Genomic DNA, 21,133 nt, shown 5'->3' with positions numbered 1-21,133 from the left:
TCTGTTTGGTTAATTATCTGGCATCTTCAATCTAAACGAAAATGTGGGACATTTAAGACTGTTCTATGACTTACTTACTCACCATAATACGAGGTAGAGTCAGTAAATAAGTTATAAATGTAAGTAAATCAGTTATTTGTATCATTAGGCAGCAGCAGAGTCCAGCTTCATGACACTATAGGTACCTGATGCGCATGCGCATGTTCAGAGACTGGTTTTAGTAGTCAAAATGGCGACCCTGATTGAGGGGTGTACTATGGAAGTGCAGCGTCCTCCTTTGCGTTTTTTTTTTGTGGATAAAATGATTCAATGCAAAGAATGTTTCCTTGTTGAGGCAGGAAGTGTTTGTCATATAAAGAAAGCGGTTCGCAACTTGGTCGAGAAACGTGGCTAACCTTTCGTTGATGACGAAGAGGTTGAAACGGAGGTGCGGAAGTGGCTGAGAAAACACTCAAAAGACTTCTATGTTGCGGGTTTCGACGCACTGGTAAAGCGATGAGACAGGTGTATTAATTTCTATAGAGGATTTATCGGGAAATAAATGTTTTTTCCTAGGTTCGAATATAAAATATTTTACGTTTTATATCCATTTGTGACCTAATTGCTAACTCTTCCTAGTACTTATTCAACATTGCTCGGCTTTGGAACCTTTGTGAGATTGGTGAGCATATGTCTCACCTGCAGGATGAAATTTGTGATAATTGAGGAAAAATACTGAAGACGTAGAAACACCACGAAATAGTCTTTGTAAAGAAGTAAGCCATTTGCTGAAGAGCCGGTTTCCCTCTCAGTCCTCTAAGATGGCTTCCTTCGAGTTAGAATTTCCTCCAAGACGTTCCCCTTCTTATCTGGCGTCCTGTTGTCTGCAGATAATGGCAGGATTCATGCAGTTGTTGTAACAGAGCTGGCTGGCATGCAGGCTATGAGCCCGACTCCTGAGAGGGCGATAATTGTAAATGACTTTACAACTTCTGTCTCGTCTCAGATTTTACAAACGGGAAATCTGTTTCATTCTAAGCATAATACTAACAACGCAGTTCTCAAGAGGGGATGACCAAAATTCTGCATGATTTTTCATCAGTAGTAATTTTTTCTTACAGAACAGCTGGTCCATCCTTAGTGTAAGCATCTGCAGTCTGCAAAAGTCAAATTACAAAGAAATCCATGTTCATTGTATTTGAGGATCTCACAGCGGGGACTGTTCAGGATACTGTACTCTTTAATGTAACGCCGTATAATTTGGTATTACTTTCACCGACGTTTCAGAGGAAAATATTCCTTTTTTCTTAACCATGTAAACGCCAAATTTCTTCTATATAATATGTAAAACTATATTTTGGACCTCACAGGAAACATATTACGTACGTCTACGCTGAAAATTTAAACCGATTAATTCTGTTTAGGGAAACAATAGCTCTTTACTGTGAGAACCGCACAAAACAATTAAAATTAAAATGGATCTTAGAGAGATAGGATGGGATGGTATGGATTGGATTGATCTGGCTCAGGATAGGGACCAATGGAGGGCTCTTGTGAACACGGTAATGAACTTTCAGGTTCCATAGAACGCTAGGAAATTCTTGAGTAGCTGCAGATTTGGCTTCTCCTCAATAAGGGCTCAGCTCCAGAAGTAAGCAAGTACCGCACAAAACATACGGATTACACTCTGAAGGCAGCATACAGTGTTTTAGTAGACTAAAGAAGGTGATACAGATAGTGACCACTGGGTTTGAAAGCAAAGGAGATAGTACTCTTGAAGTTGATTTAGGTCTACAACGCTTCAGAACTCACTGAAATTAATTTAACACACTTTTGGAAATAATAAGATATACACGTTCACATGCGAGTTGTTTGCCGTACGGCTGCGGCTTGAGGGTTTCTCTTAATTCGTCCAGTTTACATCAAGCTTTCGGCGGTAAGTTCTGTGCCACACTTCAGGACGCTTTGGGCTCGCTTTTACTTTATTTGCGGAATCTTCACATACTGTGACGTGCAGGGTGGTACGCGCGACAAAAACGACGGGTTCTAGTTCGGATGATAGGATTTAATTAGCACCTTGGTTACAATCTCTCTTAATCACATCTACTCGTAATTACAGCGCTATCGCTGGTTCCACACTTTATAATCCACTGTTACTCCCTCACTAGTCCTCTCCTGGTAAGGCAATTAAAACACAGGAACTAGCGCTTCAAATCCAAAATCTTCTAATCACACACGAAGTCTTCACACATCGAAATTTTCCACCGAGAACTCTCTTACTCTCACTTAACCAATTAAACACTCTGAACTCTGTTCTATATAGCCTCCGCACTGACCACGCACAGAAAACAGCCTCTATTGTTGTAAAGGAGTGTTTATTACGACTTTGAATAGCAGCGGATTCGGCTCCGACTACATAGAAAACGCCGTACTTCTATTGTTGCTTTGCGTGTAATCGGTCGCGAGGTGTTTAACGGTCAGTTATTTTATCGCTTATTGCATGTCCTTTCATGTGTGTATGGGCATGGAAATTTGTCTGTCGCTGTAAGGAAAGAACATAGAAATTATCTGGAAATTAACTGTTTGGACGCAAGGTATAAGACGTAATATGAGGATTGAAAGAAATACATGTTGAGATGCCTCATAGTTTGTAGGCCAGCTGTCCGACAAATACTGATAAGGCGATCAGATCTAGACAGATGAGACACGGCCCTGTATTGCGATGGTGAATGCAAGAAGTCTATATATCATTTTAATTAGAAAGCTTGAAGAAAAGATTTGGTGTTTGGTCGGTTGTGTTTCAGAGGATTCACTGCACTGTAAAACATTGTAGATGAATTATATAAAAAAATTCAATAAGAAGGTAAATTGTCCCTCTGTTTCTTTCATTAAGCACTACGCCAAGACGACGTATGGGGGAGTGGATGTATTCATCCCCATATTCTTGATCTCCGCACTAGTTGGAGGTGTGTCGTTAGCTTCACGCCTCGGCCACTTTACCTCCAAGGAAAGAGCGCCCTCGGCCCATTGGATAGGAGGCTGGGCTGTCCCGAGGGTAGTTTTGGACGTCGTGGACAGGAGAGAAATTTTGCTTCTACCGGGATTCGAACTCAAATTTCTCCGTCGTCCAGTCTGCAGCCAGTATCTATACCGACTGAGCTATCCAGGCTCCATAAAAATCGATATGTAAGATTAATATTGCCAAAATAAACTGTTAAATTAACGAAAGAATGTAAAGAGTCAACAAGGGAAAAATGAAGTATGCCTATGTAGAAGGGTAAACAAGTGTTTTACCATCGAACAGCTGAAGAACTGGACAACAGTTGTTCCAGAGCCAACCTAAGGTCCAGATAATCTGAAAGAACTAAACGTGTTTGCTCGGGATAGTTAATCGCTTAACGGAAGAAATTTGTAACTAATATCTTTTTAGGTCCTCAGCTTTGTTAAGTAAGCGAAGAATTTGTATCGTTTCGGAGACTCTCTGAATCTCCATCATCAGGGGTTGGATACTGAGACAGTTGCTTTGCCCCTCACTCTGTTTGCTTGCAGTAATAACTTCTAGGTGATATCGGTGAAGGAAAGAGATAAATAATTTTATTTTCTGAAGAAAGCAGTCTTCTGGGATGTGGCACCGTGTAGATGTGTACACATCCCAGAAGACTGCTTTCTTCATAGTCACCGCCGTGAAAACCTCAAATCTTACAATTTTATTTTCTAGTTCCATGAAGAAAAGTTGATTTTCCTTTCACTTGTTGGTATTCTTCTTCCTTGGCACTACAGCCCCAGTGGGCCTAGGCCTACCTCCATGAACTCCGTTCACTTCGGTTTTCTAGATCTTACACATACTGTAGGACTCCCTGCGCGAGTGATCAGCTCGTCGCAGAAAAACGCACACAAACATCCATGCCCTGAGTGGGATTCGAACCCACGATCTCGGCTTCCGAGCGAGCGAAGACAGTGCATGCCTTAGACCACTCGGCTACCGTGACCGGCTCACTTGTTAGTATTACCAGAGAGAAATATGTAAATGTTTTTACTTTCTTAAAATAATTCATTTTATAATATTTTCTGTGTTATGAACAATTTCAGTTTGTCAGTCCAGTTCAGTGCTGACACTCATCCTGTACGGTGTGATGATACTGTGCAGAAACTGGTTGTACTGCCCACGTCTCGTAGATATTGTCTCCGTCTTCAAGGCGAAGCGATGCCTCCTGCTCGTATTCTCCTGTATTGTAAACAAGAGAGGTGAATATAAAGTTATAGAAGTAAAATATAATTGCTTAGATTGTTAACAATAAAGTAGCTGTGTTGATATTTTGTTGCCAGTTTCGATATTTTTTATCATTTGCTTATTTGTATATTGGTGATAATGGAGTAGGTTGACATTAAATTTTTTATTTTAACGTCCATATATTTATCGTCTATCAATATTGCAACACTTGTTTATTCACCACTTAATCTTAATTTTAGTTTAACATTTTACACTTAGACACAATATGTTTCGGCCCCAAACGCCCATCTTGAGATGTCTTGATATGTTACAAATATTTTATTAAATTATGTTAAAACAGCTACACTGTGTTAGTCCGTGTCAAAATCACATGCTGTAGTCCTCTTTTCAAGGTAAAACAAGATAAAATCCATTAAAACTACTATCAAACCCACGTTATTTCCGTGCATTCTATTTCACCTCACAAGGGGTGACGTCCATTGTTCATAAAGGTATGTCTGTCCCACGTGTTTTGTTTCGGCACTTTGTCCCTTCACGTTCGTAGCCTACTTTTCAGTTATGTCTGCAATATGCCCCTGGTTTGCATGTTTCCTCCACAACGTGCGGTGTTGTCTTTACTAGTGCCCATGTCCTCTGCTGTGCTGTCTATTGCCGTTCTGCCCTGTGTGGTGCTATGGTCTGTTGCGTTGCGCTTTCATGGGGTGTATTGTGTTACTGCACTCTGTTGTGCAGCCCTTGCATAAAGAAAACAATGGATTACTTACACTGGTCTGGGAAGCATGCATGCTGTTTCAACTTTTACGGCAGCCGAGGAGACCTGTCTCTTTTCTTACCGCCATTTACCCTCCTCTTCCATCCGTCAGCTCAACTTTTCGTTCTTGTGGAGAAATTATTAGACTAGTTTCATCATATTATGGTGATGAAGGAAAGTCTTCATATATTTAAATAGACCTTCAATCAGAAAATAAACTTCTAATTTCGTAATGAATTTACAGTTGCGAAATTGTTGCATTTTGATGTCACTTTAGGGTTCTGTGGCAATGAAGATTTAAATTGTGATCTTATACATTATGATACAATATGTGGTTTCGTAGATGGTTACCGACGTTTCGGAGGAACTCGCTGCCTTCAATTATAGAATAGCAAGTTTGTCCGTAACATTGGTAACCGCCTAAGAAACTGTACGGTTTCATAACCAAGAAAACTACGGTCTAAATCATCAATACTGAGGATACTAAAGAGCTATATTTTTTGGAATATAAGGCTGTTCATTTCACCAGCTTTCGCGACGCTATATCTCGGAAGGTAGAACTCTTCATAACCACCGCTGTGAGAACCTCAGATCCTACACGGCGCTGTATCCCAGAAGACAGAACTCTTCATAACCACCGCTGTAAGAACCTCAGATCCTACACGGCGCTATATCGGAAGGTAGAACTCTTCATAACCACCGCTGCGAGAGCCTCAGAACCTACACAGCGCTATATCCCAGAAGACAGAACTCTTCATAACCACCGCTGTGAGAACCTTAGATCTAACTGAGAATGTTGTTTGCCGGTCTTGCATTTAACAACAAACAATTGTGGAATATTATTTCCGTCCTTCAATCCTATTGTTTACTTTTCTATACGTAGTGTCTGTCGATTATAGTGAGCTTTCTGGTCATCGCATCCGTGAATCGAAGTTTCGCAATATGGTTAGGGTCGGTTTGACGGGAGGAGTTACCGCCCACTATCCTGAGTCAGCATGAACAAGGAATCTCACTATGCAACACTTTCAAATATAACCAACCGACCGTCTTGAGAGTCTTGAGACTGGAGTGAGAAATGTAGGAGGTTGATGTGAGATGGCCGCCAGCCTGCGAGGACATGAAACAGGGAACACTGGAACGTTCAATTTTCTACCAAGCAACATGGCGGAGAACACTAGTCTGTGTGTGACAGTGATTTGTAAAGTGTAGCGACGAGTTGTATAAGTGGCCAGTAAATCTGACTACCAATCCAAACCTGTCTATAGTCACTTAACACGTGTCAGTATGCACGTCATATAATATTTTACCAAAACTTGACAAAGAGCTTGATGGGTGCAACAGACAAACACGACGTTCACAAGGCCTTATTCTTTTAACTAATAACTAACTCCGTGAAGAAGAGAACCTTCTTTAGAAGCTGATAGCTGCTCAGCTAATCAAATAATTCCCTCTCTTTTTAGCACTCGTATTTTCACTATCGTGTCCACGTGAATCCGCCACTCATCCCTATCCAAAGCTAGATGAACCATATTTACATATATTATTAGTATAAACCTTCCTTCTGCGCCTAGATCTTCCAAATGTTCTATTCAAATTTTCTGACAAAACATATTATTATCATCATCTTCATAATTTGGAAAACAGACCTTTTAAGCCACAGCCTTCCTTAGAAGATTCTGTCAGATTGCATCCGGTTTTCACTCCTTTGGATTTCGTAACAGTAATTTTTTTTACAGAGCAAGATCGTCAGCCTTGTACCAAACCCTCAACCTGAGGGCCAGGTCCCTGTAGTCATGTCCCCCAGTGACAGGGTGACCACTCAGACTCTGAGGCACCGGCTTCACTTCTCGTCACTGTCTACTGCTCTCAGGGCTACGGTACAGGTAATCTAACCCGCCTCAACACGAACAAAATATGTTATATGCAATTTTAATGTTCCATGCGTGCTACATGCCACGCCAATCATTCTCAATGATTTGATTATTTTAATGACATATATAAAAGAGAAAAATTATGTACCTCCTCATACGATTTTCTTCATACAACAGAAAGTGTGACGACATTACCGTTCCTGGACCAAACCCCACGGTGGACGTGCTTGATTTTAGACTTCTTACTTACCAGAAAATACGACTGATATTAATTTGCGAACACAGCGAATAGAACGAAATCTGCTGATGTCAGTTTGTGGAAATAAAGAACAAATTATTCCAATTAGTTACTTAGGTTCTGAGTTCTGTATCTGGACGAATGAATTCTATATTGAATTAAACTGCAAACAAGTGAAGTGCAATGGAAGTCCAAATCTAATAACCGCTCTCGCTTACTGTATAATATTGCTTTATTGGTGCAGTACTCCCTCCTGCAACTGATGTAGGAAGGAAAAAATATGCGAATCATGTACCAGCAACAGAAGACGTCGCCTTGAACAGGCGGGCACGGCTAATGAGATCATTGTGAAAGGCTGAGTACTGCTGCACCATTTAGCAATGCACTGCACTTCTGGATAGCGGGGAAAGACAGATCCTCCCTAAAATTCTCATTTGTTACGTTTCTTGCCTGAAAAGTGTAAGTGGATTGATTAATTATTTCGAATAATTTTGGAAAATGGTGTGCTAATAGATTAGCTATAGATTATCAGGTAATATCTTGAAACTGTTTTTTTTTTCATTGGCACTACAGCCCCAGTGGGCCTAGGCCTACCTCCATTAACTTCTCCGTTCACTTTGGTTTTTCTAGATCGAACACATTCGGTAGGACTCCTTGGGCGGGTGATCAGCTAGTCGCAAGGCCTCTACCTGTACACAAACATAGAAAAACGCACACACAAACATCAATGCCCTAAGTGGGATTCGAACCCACGATCCCGGCTTCCGAGCGAGCGAAGACAGTGCATGCCTTAGACAGCTCGGCTACCGTGACCGGCATCTTGAACCTATACCCAAAATAAATTTTTCTTCTTCCTCTTCGCTCCCACTTTTGAGCACAGGACTGTTTCCTCAAGTTCACTGATCGTTTTTACAGTCGGTAGGGCTTCTTGAACGGGTGATCAACTCGTTGCAAGGCCTCTACTTAATTACAGGGCACCACAAAAACAGAATAAACACACACAGACATCCATGCCTTGTATTGGATTCGAATCCGTGATCTCGGCTTCCGAGCAAGGGAAGATAGTGCATGCCTTAGACCGCTCGGCTACCGTGATCGGCCCAAAACGTATATCCCATGAATATTAACATGCCGTAAAAGCCCACAACAATAATATCCAAAAGGCGTAAGTAACCACAATATAATCACGCATGTAATACGAAACAACCCTTAGAAATGTAACATACATTACTTTGTTCTAGATTACTACAGCACGACCTCGGACGTAAAAACGTCCACCTTGAGAGACGCTCAACAACATGGCTTCCCACAGTTACTCACACACAACCGCAAACTCTGAATATTACATGAGACATGTTAACGTCATATTCCATAATCTTAACAATTTGTTCTAAAAATTTTAATATCTTTATGTTTTCATTGTACCCCCTCTGTGATCTAGTGGTCAGAGTTGCTGCCTACAGTTCCAGAGATCCCGGGTTCGATTCCCGGCGTTACAAGATTTTCTGAGAAGTAGTAGGTCTGGAACGGGTTCCACTCAGCCTCGTGAGGATAATTGAGGAGCTACTTGAATGGAAAATTAGCGACTCCGGTGTAGAAAACCGAAATTAACGGCCGTGAGGATCCGTTGCGCTCACCATGCAACACCCTCTATCCGCAGAAGTTGACACTAACTTCCCCGACAAGCGGTGGTCGCTCGGTCGGTAGAGTTCGTTTGCGGACTACAGGCCACGGAGTTTCTTAATTTTTTATATGTTCAATTTTATAACATCCAGTTCTATTCCCAAGGCATTATCTCATAACATAATATCATTTCAACATATAATTCGTCTTCGATAAACATTATTCGTACATGCTAATACTTTTAATACAAAATCATTTTACTCATATACTCTTAATATTTTGAGAGGTTCAGTGTTGTAATTCTTACGCTCTAACGTAGGTATAACTTTACCATATGGACGTGTTGCACTAAACATGGATCCATATTTAGGAGGACAGAAAGCGGCCTCCGTAGTCTATAGGTAACGTTCCCACCTCATGACTCGTGGTACGCGGGTTCAAATACCCGGCGGAGGTCGTCGAATTTTTAAGGGCGGAAAAATTCAGGGAACAAGTCATCCGGGAGGGACTTTAAGCAGTGTCCCGTGTCGTAACTTTACGGCACGTAAAAGAACCTCATATCCCCAAAGGGGATCACTGAGCCAAATTCCAGGACTTTTCCCGCCCAACAATAATCTCTAAGGCCTCTGATAGATGGGGAAGCATTATAGACACCGCTAAGCAAGTGGCCGAACTCGCTTGCTCGGCGGGACTGATGGTACGCACCATTTATCGGTAGGGTAAAGGGACTGGTAGAATATCATAGAGGGAAGCACAATAGATCAAACTGGTCGCGGTGCATGGGGAAACCCACCCTCTCTAACTAACTAACTAACTAACTAACTAGGAGGACAGAAACATGTAGCGATAGAAAATAAAATAAAATACAATCTGAATATTGATTTGTTGTTTTGACGGAATATATAAGTTAGCTTTTGGCTGAATCTGTCAGAATATTTTATAATGTCATGAATGACCTTAAATTGGCTTTATATGGTAGTGAAGAATTTAATGTATTATCACGTGTATGTGTGATTATAGACGGGGTTTGGATTGGTGATTAAATTTATTGACCACCTAATCACTCACGACTCGTGACTGCACTTTACGGATCACCGACACACAGACTAGTGTCCTCCGTCTATTACAGTCTCCACTAGGCGTTTCCTGGCAGCGGATTTTAACACAGCAGCTCTAACATTCTCAGTGAATTACACACTCCAAATATCACACGTAAAATCTTTTCTGCACAGCCGGAGCACTCTTGCAATTAACTCGCGGAGATTTCACATCAACCTCATAGTCTTCTCTTCACAGACCACCAACTGACTAAGCTTTAAACTTATAATCCCTTGGCACGGACCACATATAATAAAGTAAAGCTATCCCTGTAAGAGCCCGTGAAGGCCCATAGGGTTGTGAGACGTTGAGGGTCCCACATTATCTAGACAATCGGATCAAAGATGGTGGTAAGGTTGTCAGCCTTACGCGCTGGTCGAGCTTTACTCCCCAGGAAAATTATTTATTTAATCCCTGGTACTCATTTCTGTTAGAGGCTAAGTGAAACCCAGGGCTATAGTGCGGCCGGAAGGATTAGGTCAACTGAAAAAAATCCAATGACCTCATCGGGACTTGAACCCGCGACCTTCCGACTTGTAGCATAATGCCGCAACCACTACGCTGCCCCACATATAATACGCAGGTCTTCTTTCGCTATACCATTGTTGTTTTTGTGTCTGTTGTTGCGGGAACGTGTTTACCGAGCCTTTACGTAGAAACGTCTCTGGTATATCTGCTTATCTCGTCGTCGTTTCGTAGCAACGGCTTTACATGTTACAGTATTTGTGCACAAAAATATGTTCCTATAAGCAGCTACGCTTTCCTCAGCAAATCTCAATCTTCTATGGATTGAACTTTCAAATGAATGAACATTGTAAGCTGTTTCATGTTCCTTGCAATGAAAATTCTACCGTCTTGCAGAAATTTATTGTCGTTGTGGAGGAACTTGTTGTCTCCATCTTCAGGAAGAAGGAGGCGGTAGCACTCCGCAGCGGTGGCGACACTATACCATGTTCACCACCGCGGGAACACTCACTTCTCGTTTTTTCTGTACAGGTTCACTTATTTGTGTACGTAGTCTAAAGATTTTGTTGAATCATTTTGAACTTACACAAGACTAAGGTCCGCCACTTGACTGTTGTCAGGCAATGCCAATATTTCCACCTATGAAACACAGATGTCACCATCATATTACCATTTTGGAACTAGTTCACATAATTATAATGTAACGGATTTGATCAATGCGTTGCCAGGCAACAGCTCTGTAAACACGAATAGAGGTAAAAATAGAAGGTAAAATGTGTTTTAATACCGTCCGCGCCAAGCAAAAGCACGGAGATATATGAGGTCTTTGCTAGGCAACGCAGCTGTAAACATGCATCCACAACAATGGGAGACGTCTTAAAGACGAATGGCGCTACAGTTCAGTTCTGAGTTCTGAGTTCTCGGTGGAAGATGGCCACAGAAAATTCGTCGAAGACTGAAAGTGTGATGAGAAGACTGAAGACATGTGTAACACTTGGAGTGTGTGATTCGGTGAGACTGCTATAGTTCCTGCGTTATAGTCATGGTATCAGGAGAACACCAGTGTGTGCGAAGCAGCAATAGCGCTGTAGTAAATGTGATTAGGAGAGATGGTAACCAAGGTGCCAATAGATCCAATCATCCGATCTAGAATCCGTAATTTTCGTCGCAAGTACCACCCTACACGTGACAATAAATTTCTAAGGTTCATTTTTAATATTGTCACGCGTATGAGTGAATGCGTGAACGGAGAAGTTCATGGAGGTAGGCCTAGGCCCACTGGGGCTGTAGTGCCAAGGAAAAAGAAAATAAGTGAATGTAGAGGGTATTTGGATTGGTAATTGGATTTATTGAACACTTACAGGTCGTAACTTCAAGTAACTGTAGCGCTATTGCTAATTCACACATTCAGCAATTCACTACAGCGCGTACTGAGTTTCTCTGCCTGCTGTGTCTTCACAAGTCGTTCTCTGGTAACGACTTCCAAAACCTTAGATCCCTCAGCTACTTTGTTCGTGTCCTTACTGACCGGCGACTGTCTTACAACTAATTAAACTCAAGTCAAAGTCAAAGTCACATCCCGACTGACAGTCAGTCAGTAATTCATGGTGTCGAGCCCCATGATCAAATATTTATTACTGTTTGACAGTTACGGTCTTATTTTTGCGGGACGCCCTCTCTGACGAGAGGACAGGTCTGTCTTTTGTATAGGATGCTGGCCCTTGCCAGCGCAGTCTTTCTCGGGGCCGTGTCACTTGGGACTCGCAATCATATTTTACTGTTTCAGATTTTATACTTCCCTTACCATCGCCCCCTACGACTCGCAGGGTCACGATGGAGGTATTCGACCCCGCCTCCACATGGGTTTAATTAAACTCTAGGCTTCTCCTGATTATGACACCTCGGGACGGACCGCGTAGAAAACACCTCTCCTTATTGTTGTTCAATTGTTGCCGTGGGAACATGTTTGTTTGGAAGCCGTTACATAGTAACGGTTGCAGTATATTTGCTTATTCCGCGGTTGTTGCTTAGTTTCTTGGTCACCTACGTGACATCTCATTGTGAATTCCCATAATGTAATATTGCAGCTAATATTTCCAATGTTGAACAGAATGTTACTTTCAAGAATAAAACAGCTTTCTCTAGGTATAAAGCTTCAAGAGAATTATTGGAACAGTCAATAAAGAACTGTTCATATTCCCAGACCAACTTTCAAAACTTTGAGGTATATTTTCTTGTTTCACTTATTTTAGTCAGAATTCGAAGATTATTTATCATCAAAGTTTCGCCAAGATCAATATCACAGACTCTCTTCTGTCCCTGTCACAGCAACGGGATTTATTGAAAGGTTTCAGGCAATGTCAGACGTCAAATACTGAAACTGAGGGAGTGAGTTATAATTTGTGCATAGGTGGACTGCGAAATAAGCGAGCACAGAAATGGAGATGTGTAACATTGCAGTGTTTTCCAAGAATTTATCAGTCAAAAATATATATATATGGCAGTCCGATAAGGGTGACACACTAGGCTGTTCCAGGCCTGACTACACTGTTACTGCTGTTGTAAAGGTGAAGCTATTCCTGTAACTGGCCGTGAAGGCCAATACGGTTGTGAAACGTCAAGGCTTCCATGTTTTCTTTAGGCTGTTGGCTCACAGATGGCGATAAGGTTGTTAGCCTTACGCTCCGGCTGCCCTTTACCCCCTCCCAGGAAGATTCCTGGTACTCATTTCAGTTAGAGGCTGAGTCAACCGTAGGACCGTAGTGGGGCTGGAAGAATTAGGTAAATTGAAAAAAAAATCCACCTCATCGGGACTTGAACCCATAACCTATCGGCTTGTAGCATAGTGCCTAAACCAACTACTCTGCCGGTAAAGTATATAAATCAGTAACATTCGAAATTCATATGGATATAAAACGCAAAACATGTGATATTCGAACCTTTAAGAAGCATTTATTTATCGATATATCCTCTACAAACATTGATACACTTGCCTCATCGCTTTACCAGTGCGTCGAAACTCGCAGTATAGAAGTCTTTTGACTGTTGTCTTAGCCACTTCCGCACTTCCCTTTCAAATCCCTCGTCATCAGTGAAAAGTTTGCCATGTTTGTCGACCCAGTAGTGAAACGCTTTACGCAACAAAAGCTTCCCAGCATAAACAGGAAACATTTGTTTATGAATATCCTTTGCAGTTAGTCACTTTGCAAANAAAAAAAAAAAAAAAAAAAAAGAAAACGCACAACAAAATACTGCTCTTCGGTAGTATCCACTCAAGCACGTTGAACTCTTTGAGTACTTAAACCAGAGTGTGATTATGCACATGCGCGTCTGCTACCTAGACTGTCAGTAAGTTGGACTGTGCTGCTAACCAGTGATACATGTAGAAAACCTATTACGTCCATTACAGGTGTCTTACTTCTGTTTCTGACCTATTTACTGACTCTTCCTCGTAGTAAATAGGCTTCGACCATGCGACGTGACTGTATATTGTAGGCTACATCAATTTTGAGCGCTCGAACATTATTACAGTAGAAAGGCTTGTCCCTGTGTGACTACATTACTGTGGGCTGTATGAAACTTAAAACTCAAAGGTCATGAAGTAAATGGAAATTATTGCGATTAATATTAATTTCGCGATACCTGTAAATACTGAATCGGAAAGACCGAAAAATAGTAGGTTCTAGTTATTTAAATTCTGCATAATTTTCATTTATTCATTTGGAAGTGAGCACACAGAGGAATAATCCCAGAAAGCCATTTGGAAATAGTCTTGTCTATATAGAGTTTAGCCATAATATTCGGCACAGAATGGAAATGAATAGTGAACATTCTTGCTGTTAGGAATTTCGACACATGTGATGTGTCTTACTTCATTCTTTTATCGATCGTTCTATAGCCTGTTGTAGGGACCTGGTCTCTTCTTCTGTTTCGTAATCATATTTACACAGATAATAGGACTCCTTGGACGGGGGATCAGCCCGTCGTAAGGCCTCTATCTACACACAGGACAACACAAACAGAATAAACACACACAGCCATTCATAACTTGAGTAGGATTCGAACCCACGATCCCAGCATTCAAGCGGGCGAATACAGCTTATGCCTTAGGCCGCGCGGCCACTGTGACCGGCGATGTGTCTTATTAAGGAGAATAATTGGAGGAAACCAACATTTTATTCATTGGGACCAGATAAAGAGAAAATTCAAATGCAGGCAGTGCTGTTTAATACTATGCCTAGTGTCGCAAATATTCTGCAGGCAAAATTCGCTTTCTCTCTCTCTGTCTCTTTCTTCGAAACAGACTGTACTACTTGCCTGTACCACAGTTCTGTTCCATGGTTTTGGTAGGCTAAGTATCCGAAAGTACACCCCCACACATGGGGATATGTACACTCTTAAGTCATTCATTTTCGCTTAGTGTGGTGTGGAGTCCAACTGGGTCCACTCGCACGGCGATTATGATGGGGAATTTGGTGGAATGAAGATTGGCGTGGGAAACCCAAGTACTCGGAGAAAACCTGCCCAAGCGCCACTTTGTCTACCACAAATCCCACTTGACGAGACCCGGGCTCGAACCCGGGCCGCCGCGGTGGGAAATCAGCGACTAACCGCTTGAGCTATGGCGCGGCCTAAGTCATTCATACTTTACCCTTGTAGTCCGACGTACGGAGACAAATGTGAATTTTTAGAAATGATGTTTTCTTATACAGTAAAATCACGATGAGGGAAAGTGTTCATATTTTCATTCTTTCTTCTAGATACAGCCTGAAGTGGCCGGAATGACACTTATAATTTGGTAATGTAAACAGGAAACCTCCGTACAGTCTTGTCACGGTTTGATGTTCCCTCGTATCAGCGCTTAGCTTTGACCATCTCGATAAAGCTTTGGCCAGCAATATCAATTGTTCCCTCCTCGAAATAATTTCATCAGAAAATCACGTGTTGGCCCGTGACATTATAAGTTGCATTTTTGATTTGCAAGTACTGTGACACTATCAAAACATACCTGTCTGCGTTTTTGCGCTACGACTTTAAAATTAAATTTGAGATCAATAGCGTCAGGATCTTGCGATCGAGTTTGGGTTGTTAAGTCACAAGCAGGCGCGACTAGGGATCATTAAATTGTGGTCGAACTGTAGGTATTATGATGTGGTGAGAAATGGATCCCTCTGAACTTTAAAAATATTATGTCCACGGCTTACTGTTTTAATTATACCTTAGGTCTAAATGTGGGTACCTTGATGTACAAATACCGTGTAAAATTAGGTACCACATTACTTCGAATACAAGGCGCGAATTTTTTACATTTTTCCCCATTGAAAAATTGAGGTTTATCCTAAATCCGAGGATTGTGTAAAACCCACATACAAAAACTGGATGCATATTAATTTCTTGGGGGGTCTTATTTTCGAAGTAACACGATAAATCAATATAGAATTGTAAAGGCCAGTGGTTGGTTAAGGCATGGATATAAATATCACCTCACCCTCATATGACTCACGAAAATCTACTAGGTAACAAAGCGGACAAAATACACTTTACGAAACCCGTCATTGAAGAGAATTGCTGTTGCTATGGGTCACGAGTAAGAGGATTTGTGATACCCAAGTGGTCAGGCTTCAGAACCACAAGTGTCCTCTGTCTGTGTATCGCTTCAAAGGCTGAAAATAAACCTCTCGTCTACTTAGATCCCGACGAATGGCTTATATGTCATACTCGAGTAGAGGCTCCTAATAGCATCGATTATACAACAATACGACATTCTAGATGATTCACTACCTCGAATATTCGTTACTGTCTCGTGTGTTTTTTAACTAAACCACACAAAAGTAAAGAATTTGACATGGAAAATAATTAGGTATCAAATCATTTTAAAACCATCTTTTTTATTATTGCTAATGGGGTTGGACTATGTCCCTTGTACTGCGGCCACTTCTTGCCTATTGTATCAGCCCCAGATGATAGGTGAGGTTGATTGTGGAGCAATTGGTGGAATAAAGATTGGCAGGGGAAACCGAAGTACCCGGAGTAAACCTTCCCCAGCGCCACTTTGTCCCCCCATAAATCACACTTGACCAGACTCGGGATCGAACTCAGGCCGCCGCGGTGAGAAGCCAGCGACTAACCGCTTGTGCTATGGCGCGGCCTAAAACAATATTAATGCTTTTATTGCTTATGTATTAGAATTCCTAAACTGCGTATACATTAGCAAGGCACTTTATCCCTTTAGTCCATGTATGGAATTTCATGATATTCAAGAAACGTTCACTCCGCTGCTGTTACTTATGGTTAATTCAGACAGCGTGTTTTAATCAGCTGTTAAATAAAGGGATTTTTAAAAAGCGGTTGTCAGCACTGCTTCATATTCGAGAGGTAACAGGGTCAAACTTACGCCTGGAAACCAGATTTCTTGGCTGAAGCTTGTCATGGTATTCCCGAGATTCTCCAAGCAGTTGCTAGGATAATGACTTATAAAACCTACGCTTTCCAATTCAGTAATAACAATCATGCTTTCTTTTTTAAGTTTGTTGTATGGCGACTCTGTCTGTATAGAGATTATGCAGCGCAGAAACTTTATAAAAATGCAAGGATGTGATGCCGCACATATTCTTCGTTATACACTGTAGCAGAAATGACATAGCTCGATTTATGCATAAAGTAGTATATGATCTCCTAGCAACCATGAGTAGGATAGGACTGAAGTAAACTGAAAAAACAGAACGGTAAATTTTGTAATACGAGATTCCATTACTATGTACCCAAGTAGATTTAACGCTCAGACTCTGCATTAATTACAATATGTAACCAATGAATGATCGGAAAATACAGCTTAAATTACTATACAACAGCGACTGAACATATTCTACGTTTTTTTCTACAAATCGGCCTTCTATGTTTAAAAGCGTTTTCCTTTATCTTTCAATTCCTTTGTTATTATATATATATTTCCCCTCAGAGTACATATAACGGGATCCCATCCAACAATATCGCTAGTAGCGCCCCGAGGTGACAGGATAATGAACTAGAAGATTGAGGTCGAAAGGGGACGAAACAGTTGAGAATCAATTCGGTTGAAAGCGCCTCTAGCGACCAAAGCAGTTTTGCAGTTACGGAGGTGGATATGGCTATTGCAAGTAGGCTACAAGTCCTCCCATCCTCTTTCTGTAATAAGCCTACGTGTTATTTCTCTCCAGGCTTCTGGTGTCTCTTCTTTTGGTTCTGCTGCTTTTCCCATACGATCCTGAAGATCTCAGGTTATCCCGTGCTGTAGTGCTCATAGCATTCCACATTCCGTTTTATTATCTTAAGTGTGAGCGTTTAGTAGTATTCTGTTAAAACACTCTTAATGAGATCTTCACATGTAAGATGGTACTCGCGACGAAAATTACTTGTTCTAGTTCGGATGATTGGATTTATTGGCACCTTGGTTATAAGTTCTCTTAATCACACTTAAATACAGCGCTATCTCGGGTTTACACACTTTACATTTCGTCGTTCGGCACCCACGAGGATTCTGCCTTCACTAGTCGTCTCGTAGCAACGGATCTCAACAAGGAAGCTATCACTTCGAATCACTACAAAAATTACATATAGAATTTTCCCATCACACTTTAGATCCTCACAGGCCAACCTCTTGTATTCTTCTGTACTCCTGGTTCAAATTCGCGTGCTTCCGTCGCTACTGTCTCTCGTAACTCTACTGCAACTCAGAACTCAGGACTCTGTCTCTCACACTCACTGTCACATCTACTTCCAACTCGATCTGTTCTCGTTAGTCCGCCGCGACTATTTCTCTCTCGTAACTACCAACTCATGAATTCTGCTCACTTATATAGCCGAGGGACCGACGTCGACCGACAGTAAACACATATCACGTGACCACTATTCACTTTTGTTGTGTGACGTTACCGCACATCCGCAAGCTAACGGATACGCAGGAAACATGTCACGTGACTCCACGTACTGTTGTGTGACGTCACAACGCGCGCTCTGCATAGCGTACATAGAAAACACTGTTCCTGTACATCTATTCTGTATTCTGTGTTGTGTTATCTTTTGGGTAGGTAACGGTCTTGCGACGGGCTGATCTCTCGTCAAAGAAGTTCAACCGTATGTGTAAAAAATATTACGAAACTGAAGAAGAGGTCATTGGATTCTTTTTCAATCGACCTAATCCTTCCAGCCGCACTATGGCCCTGGGGTAGACTCAGCCTCTAACAGAAATGAGTACCAGAAATTTTCCTAGGGGTTAAAGAACGACCGGCGCGTAAGGCTGACAACCTCACCGCCATCTGTGAGCCGATTTTCTACAAAATATGGGAACCTTGATATCTCACAACCCCATGGGCCTCCACGGTCTCTTACAGGGACAGCTTTACTGTTTTACATTTCTCAAATCACTCATGCGTTCTACATACATCGTCCATCTCACATTTCTTGATTTTATGATCCTGATGATGTCTGGGAAAGAGTACAAATTATGTAATTGTTTAAGTCACCCTATCACTTCTACTCTTTTTGATCCAATGATTCAACCAAAAGGGACAGGCCTATAGCACGAGTGTATCCCACGTGAGATGCAAGGCTTCTGTTACTCAGCACTAATATTCATGTTCTTAAGCAAGCGTAAGTTAATCGACAACCTTTTTATTATATCCGTCACAACACAACTAATATCAAGATCAGACCATTTTCGGCCCTGCTACACGTTTCGACTATTGATAACCATCATCAGGCAAACACATGATTTACACACATATACACACTACTGAACCACAGCACCAACAAGATTGGATACAATATCATTAAAATATATAAAAACACTTGATGTAAAAGATACAAAAATCAAGTTATATAAAACAGAAGTATGATATAAAATAACAATAAAATTCTTCTGGTGTTTTTACATCAACGTGTCAGTCGTTGGTTTGTGATATGTTTTTTGTTTCGTTCCCACGGACAAGTTGGAATATTCATACTTATGCGTATATAGAATTGTGTATGAGGCTCGTAATGTAGATGTAGTAAAGTAAATTATAATCTGAAAATGATATGAAAGTAATATTTTTAAATTTTATAATCAGCAACTGATATTGGTATTGAAGATATAGAGCATACAGAGTATATTATTTACATTAGTCAGTGCCTCATCTCACAAAGTGTTGTCCGTACTATAGGGAATGTAAACAACAACTGATTTGGTGACGTAAGATTGAAGTCAATGCAAGGGGGGAGGGGGAGGTAGAGATAAGGGTGTATGCAGAAGTGGTGGTAGGGGGGAAGGGGGTATAACTCTATATTATGGTTCGTATGTATCAATTATTACATCATATATAGGGTTAAACATTTCAGTAAAATTATCATTTAGTTGTAAATTTAGTTTGATGATATCATAAACGTGAAATCTTACATATGTATCCAATGTTCAGCCTTTCTTGCCGATATATAGAACTTCTAATGTTTTGTCTTTCGTACTATATTCATGTGTGGTGTCCAATGTGTGTTGAGCAAATTTGGAGCTTTGTCCGTTATTTTTTATGTCTCGTATGTGTTCTTTGAATCTGACCTTAAAGGTATTTTTAATAGACAGACGGCACATTGTAGTTGGTAAACCCCACTAAGATTATATAAATAATTTTTGTCGTCATTTATTTTCTACAGATGTTTTATATTGTTTTTTTTTTGTCTTATATGAGATACCAACTTCAGTATCCTTGAAAAGTTTAGTAATAGATCTGATTTCATTGCCGAAATAGGTGAAGGTGGTCCATTTATTTTTTGCATAGTATTTTTGTGGAGGGTTTTTGTGTTAGTTGTATGGTATTTTGTGGGTAGTTATTATTTAGAATAGTTCTATCGATGTTTTCTTCTGTGTTTTTATTGTTATGTGAAAGGGGATATTGATTCAATCGATTAATGAGAAAGTTTATAGCAGCTCTTTTGTGTTCAAATGGGTGACATGAATCATTGTGGATGATTAGATCAGTAGTTGTAGGTTCTCGTGTGTTTTTTCGATGGATAAATCTAAGAAATTAATTTTATTATTTATTTCTTTTTCTATTTTAAATTTGATATTAGGGTGAATATTATTGAATTCATACAACGCATTTTCAATGTTAGTTATATGGGAATTGTAAATTATTAAAATATTGACAACGTATCTATAATAATCTATTATTTGGTGTTTCGTTAAAATATCAATAATAGTTGTATGTTCGAGGTATTGAATAAATACTTCGGCAAGAATTGCTGAAGTTGGTGCTCCCATAGCAAGACCTTCATTTTGTTTAAACCCTTTGCCATTATGTTCAATATAATTTTTTCTAACATTATTTTTGCGGGTTTTTAATTTCAATTTTTGTTTCATGTGAAATGTTTTGATTCTTAGCTATAATATTTTCAACAATATTGAAAAGTTCCTTTGTGGGGATATTGGTATACATATAGCCATACATGTCTTGTGATGTGGCCATAAGAAAGACACTTCATAAGACACAGTATATACACAATTAAAACATAAGAAGAACCGACTCCCATAGACGATGAATGACATTACACACGAGTTTGATATACGACATGTAAGATGATAGATCTTAATAAGTTTTAATATATAAATTTTATTATTGAACAACGACGAACACACATTTTATGTCATTTTATAAATGGACACTTGATGGCAGGCAGTGCAATGGTTTAACGTGATTAATACACCTGAGGATGACAGAATGATGCCGAAACATGTAGTGTGAAGTGACAAGTGAAATTGTATGCACTAAAATACGGTTAATATATACACATTATGGATGAAATCCATTCCAGAGTGGAACACTGCAAAGACACGTTACGGTCGGCCCAAAGTGATACAAAATTTACAA

The 21,133-nt window shown here is 40.5% G+C and overlaps 1 protein-coding gene across 8 annotated transcripts in view; it reads left to right on the top strand.

Moving 5' to 3' along the window:
* Positions 1 to 21,133, top strand: part of LOC111871353 (ubiquitin-like-conjugating enzyme ATG10) — a 647,673-nt gene that overhangs the window by 565,893 nt on the left and 60,647 nt on the right. For 4 of the 8 annotated variants that reach the window (XR_004513764.1, XR_002844006.2, XM_033754225.1 and 1 more), the window contains one exon: positions 4,069 to 4,224. The exons of 3 other annotated variants lie outside the window; for them this stretch is intronic. Coding sequence is in view for 2 of the 5 variants with exons in the window: in XM_033754225.1 (XP_033610116.1) it covers positions 4,069 to 4,224 (156 nt within the window). In the remaining 3 variants the exon portion in view is untranslated. Of the gene's footprint in view, positions 1 to 4,068; positions 4,225 to 6,697; positions 6,845 to 21,133 lie in introns of all 8 variants that reach the window. One more of the 8 variants, XR_002844005.2, reaches the window with a different exon arrangement.

This window comes from Cryptotermes secundus, unplaced genomic scaffold (genome assembly GCF_002891405.2).
Source record: "Cryptotermes secundus unplaced genomic scaffold, Csec_1.0 scaffold122, whole genome shotgun sequence".
NCBI classification, from domain to species: domain Eukaryota; kingdom Metazoa; phylum Arthropoda; class Insecta; order Blattodea; family Kalotermitidae; genus Cryptotermes; species Cryptotermes secundus.
Note: the sequence above shows the minus strand (reverse complement) of the source record. Positions and strands in the feature narration are given on the sequence as shown.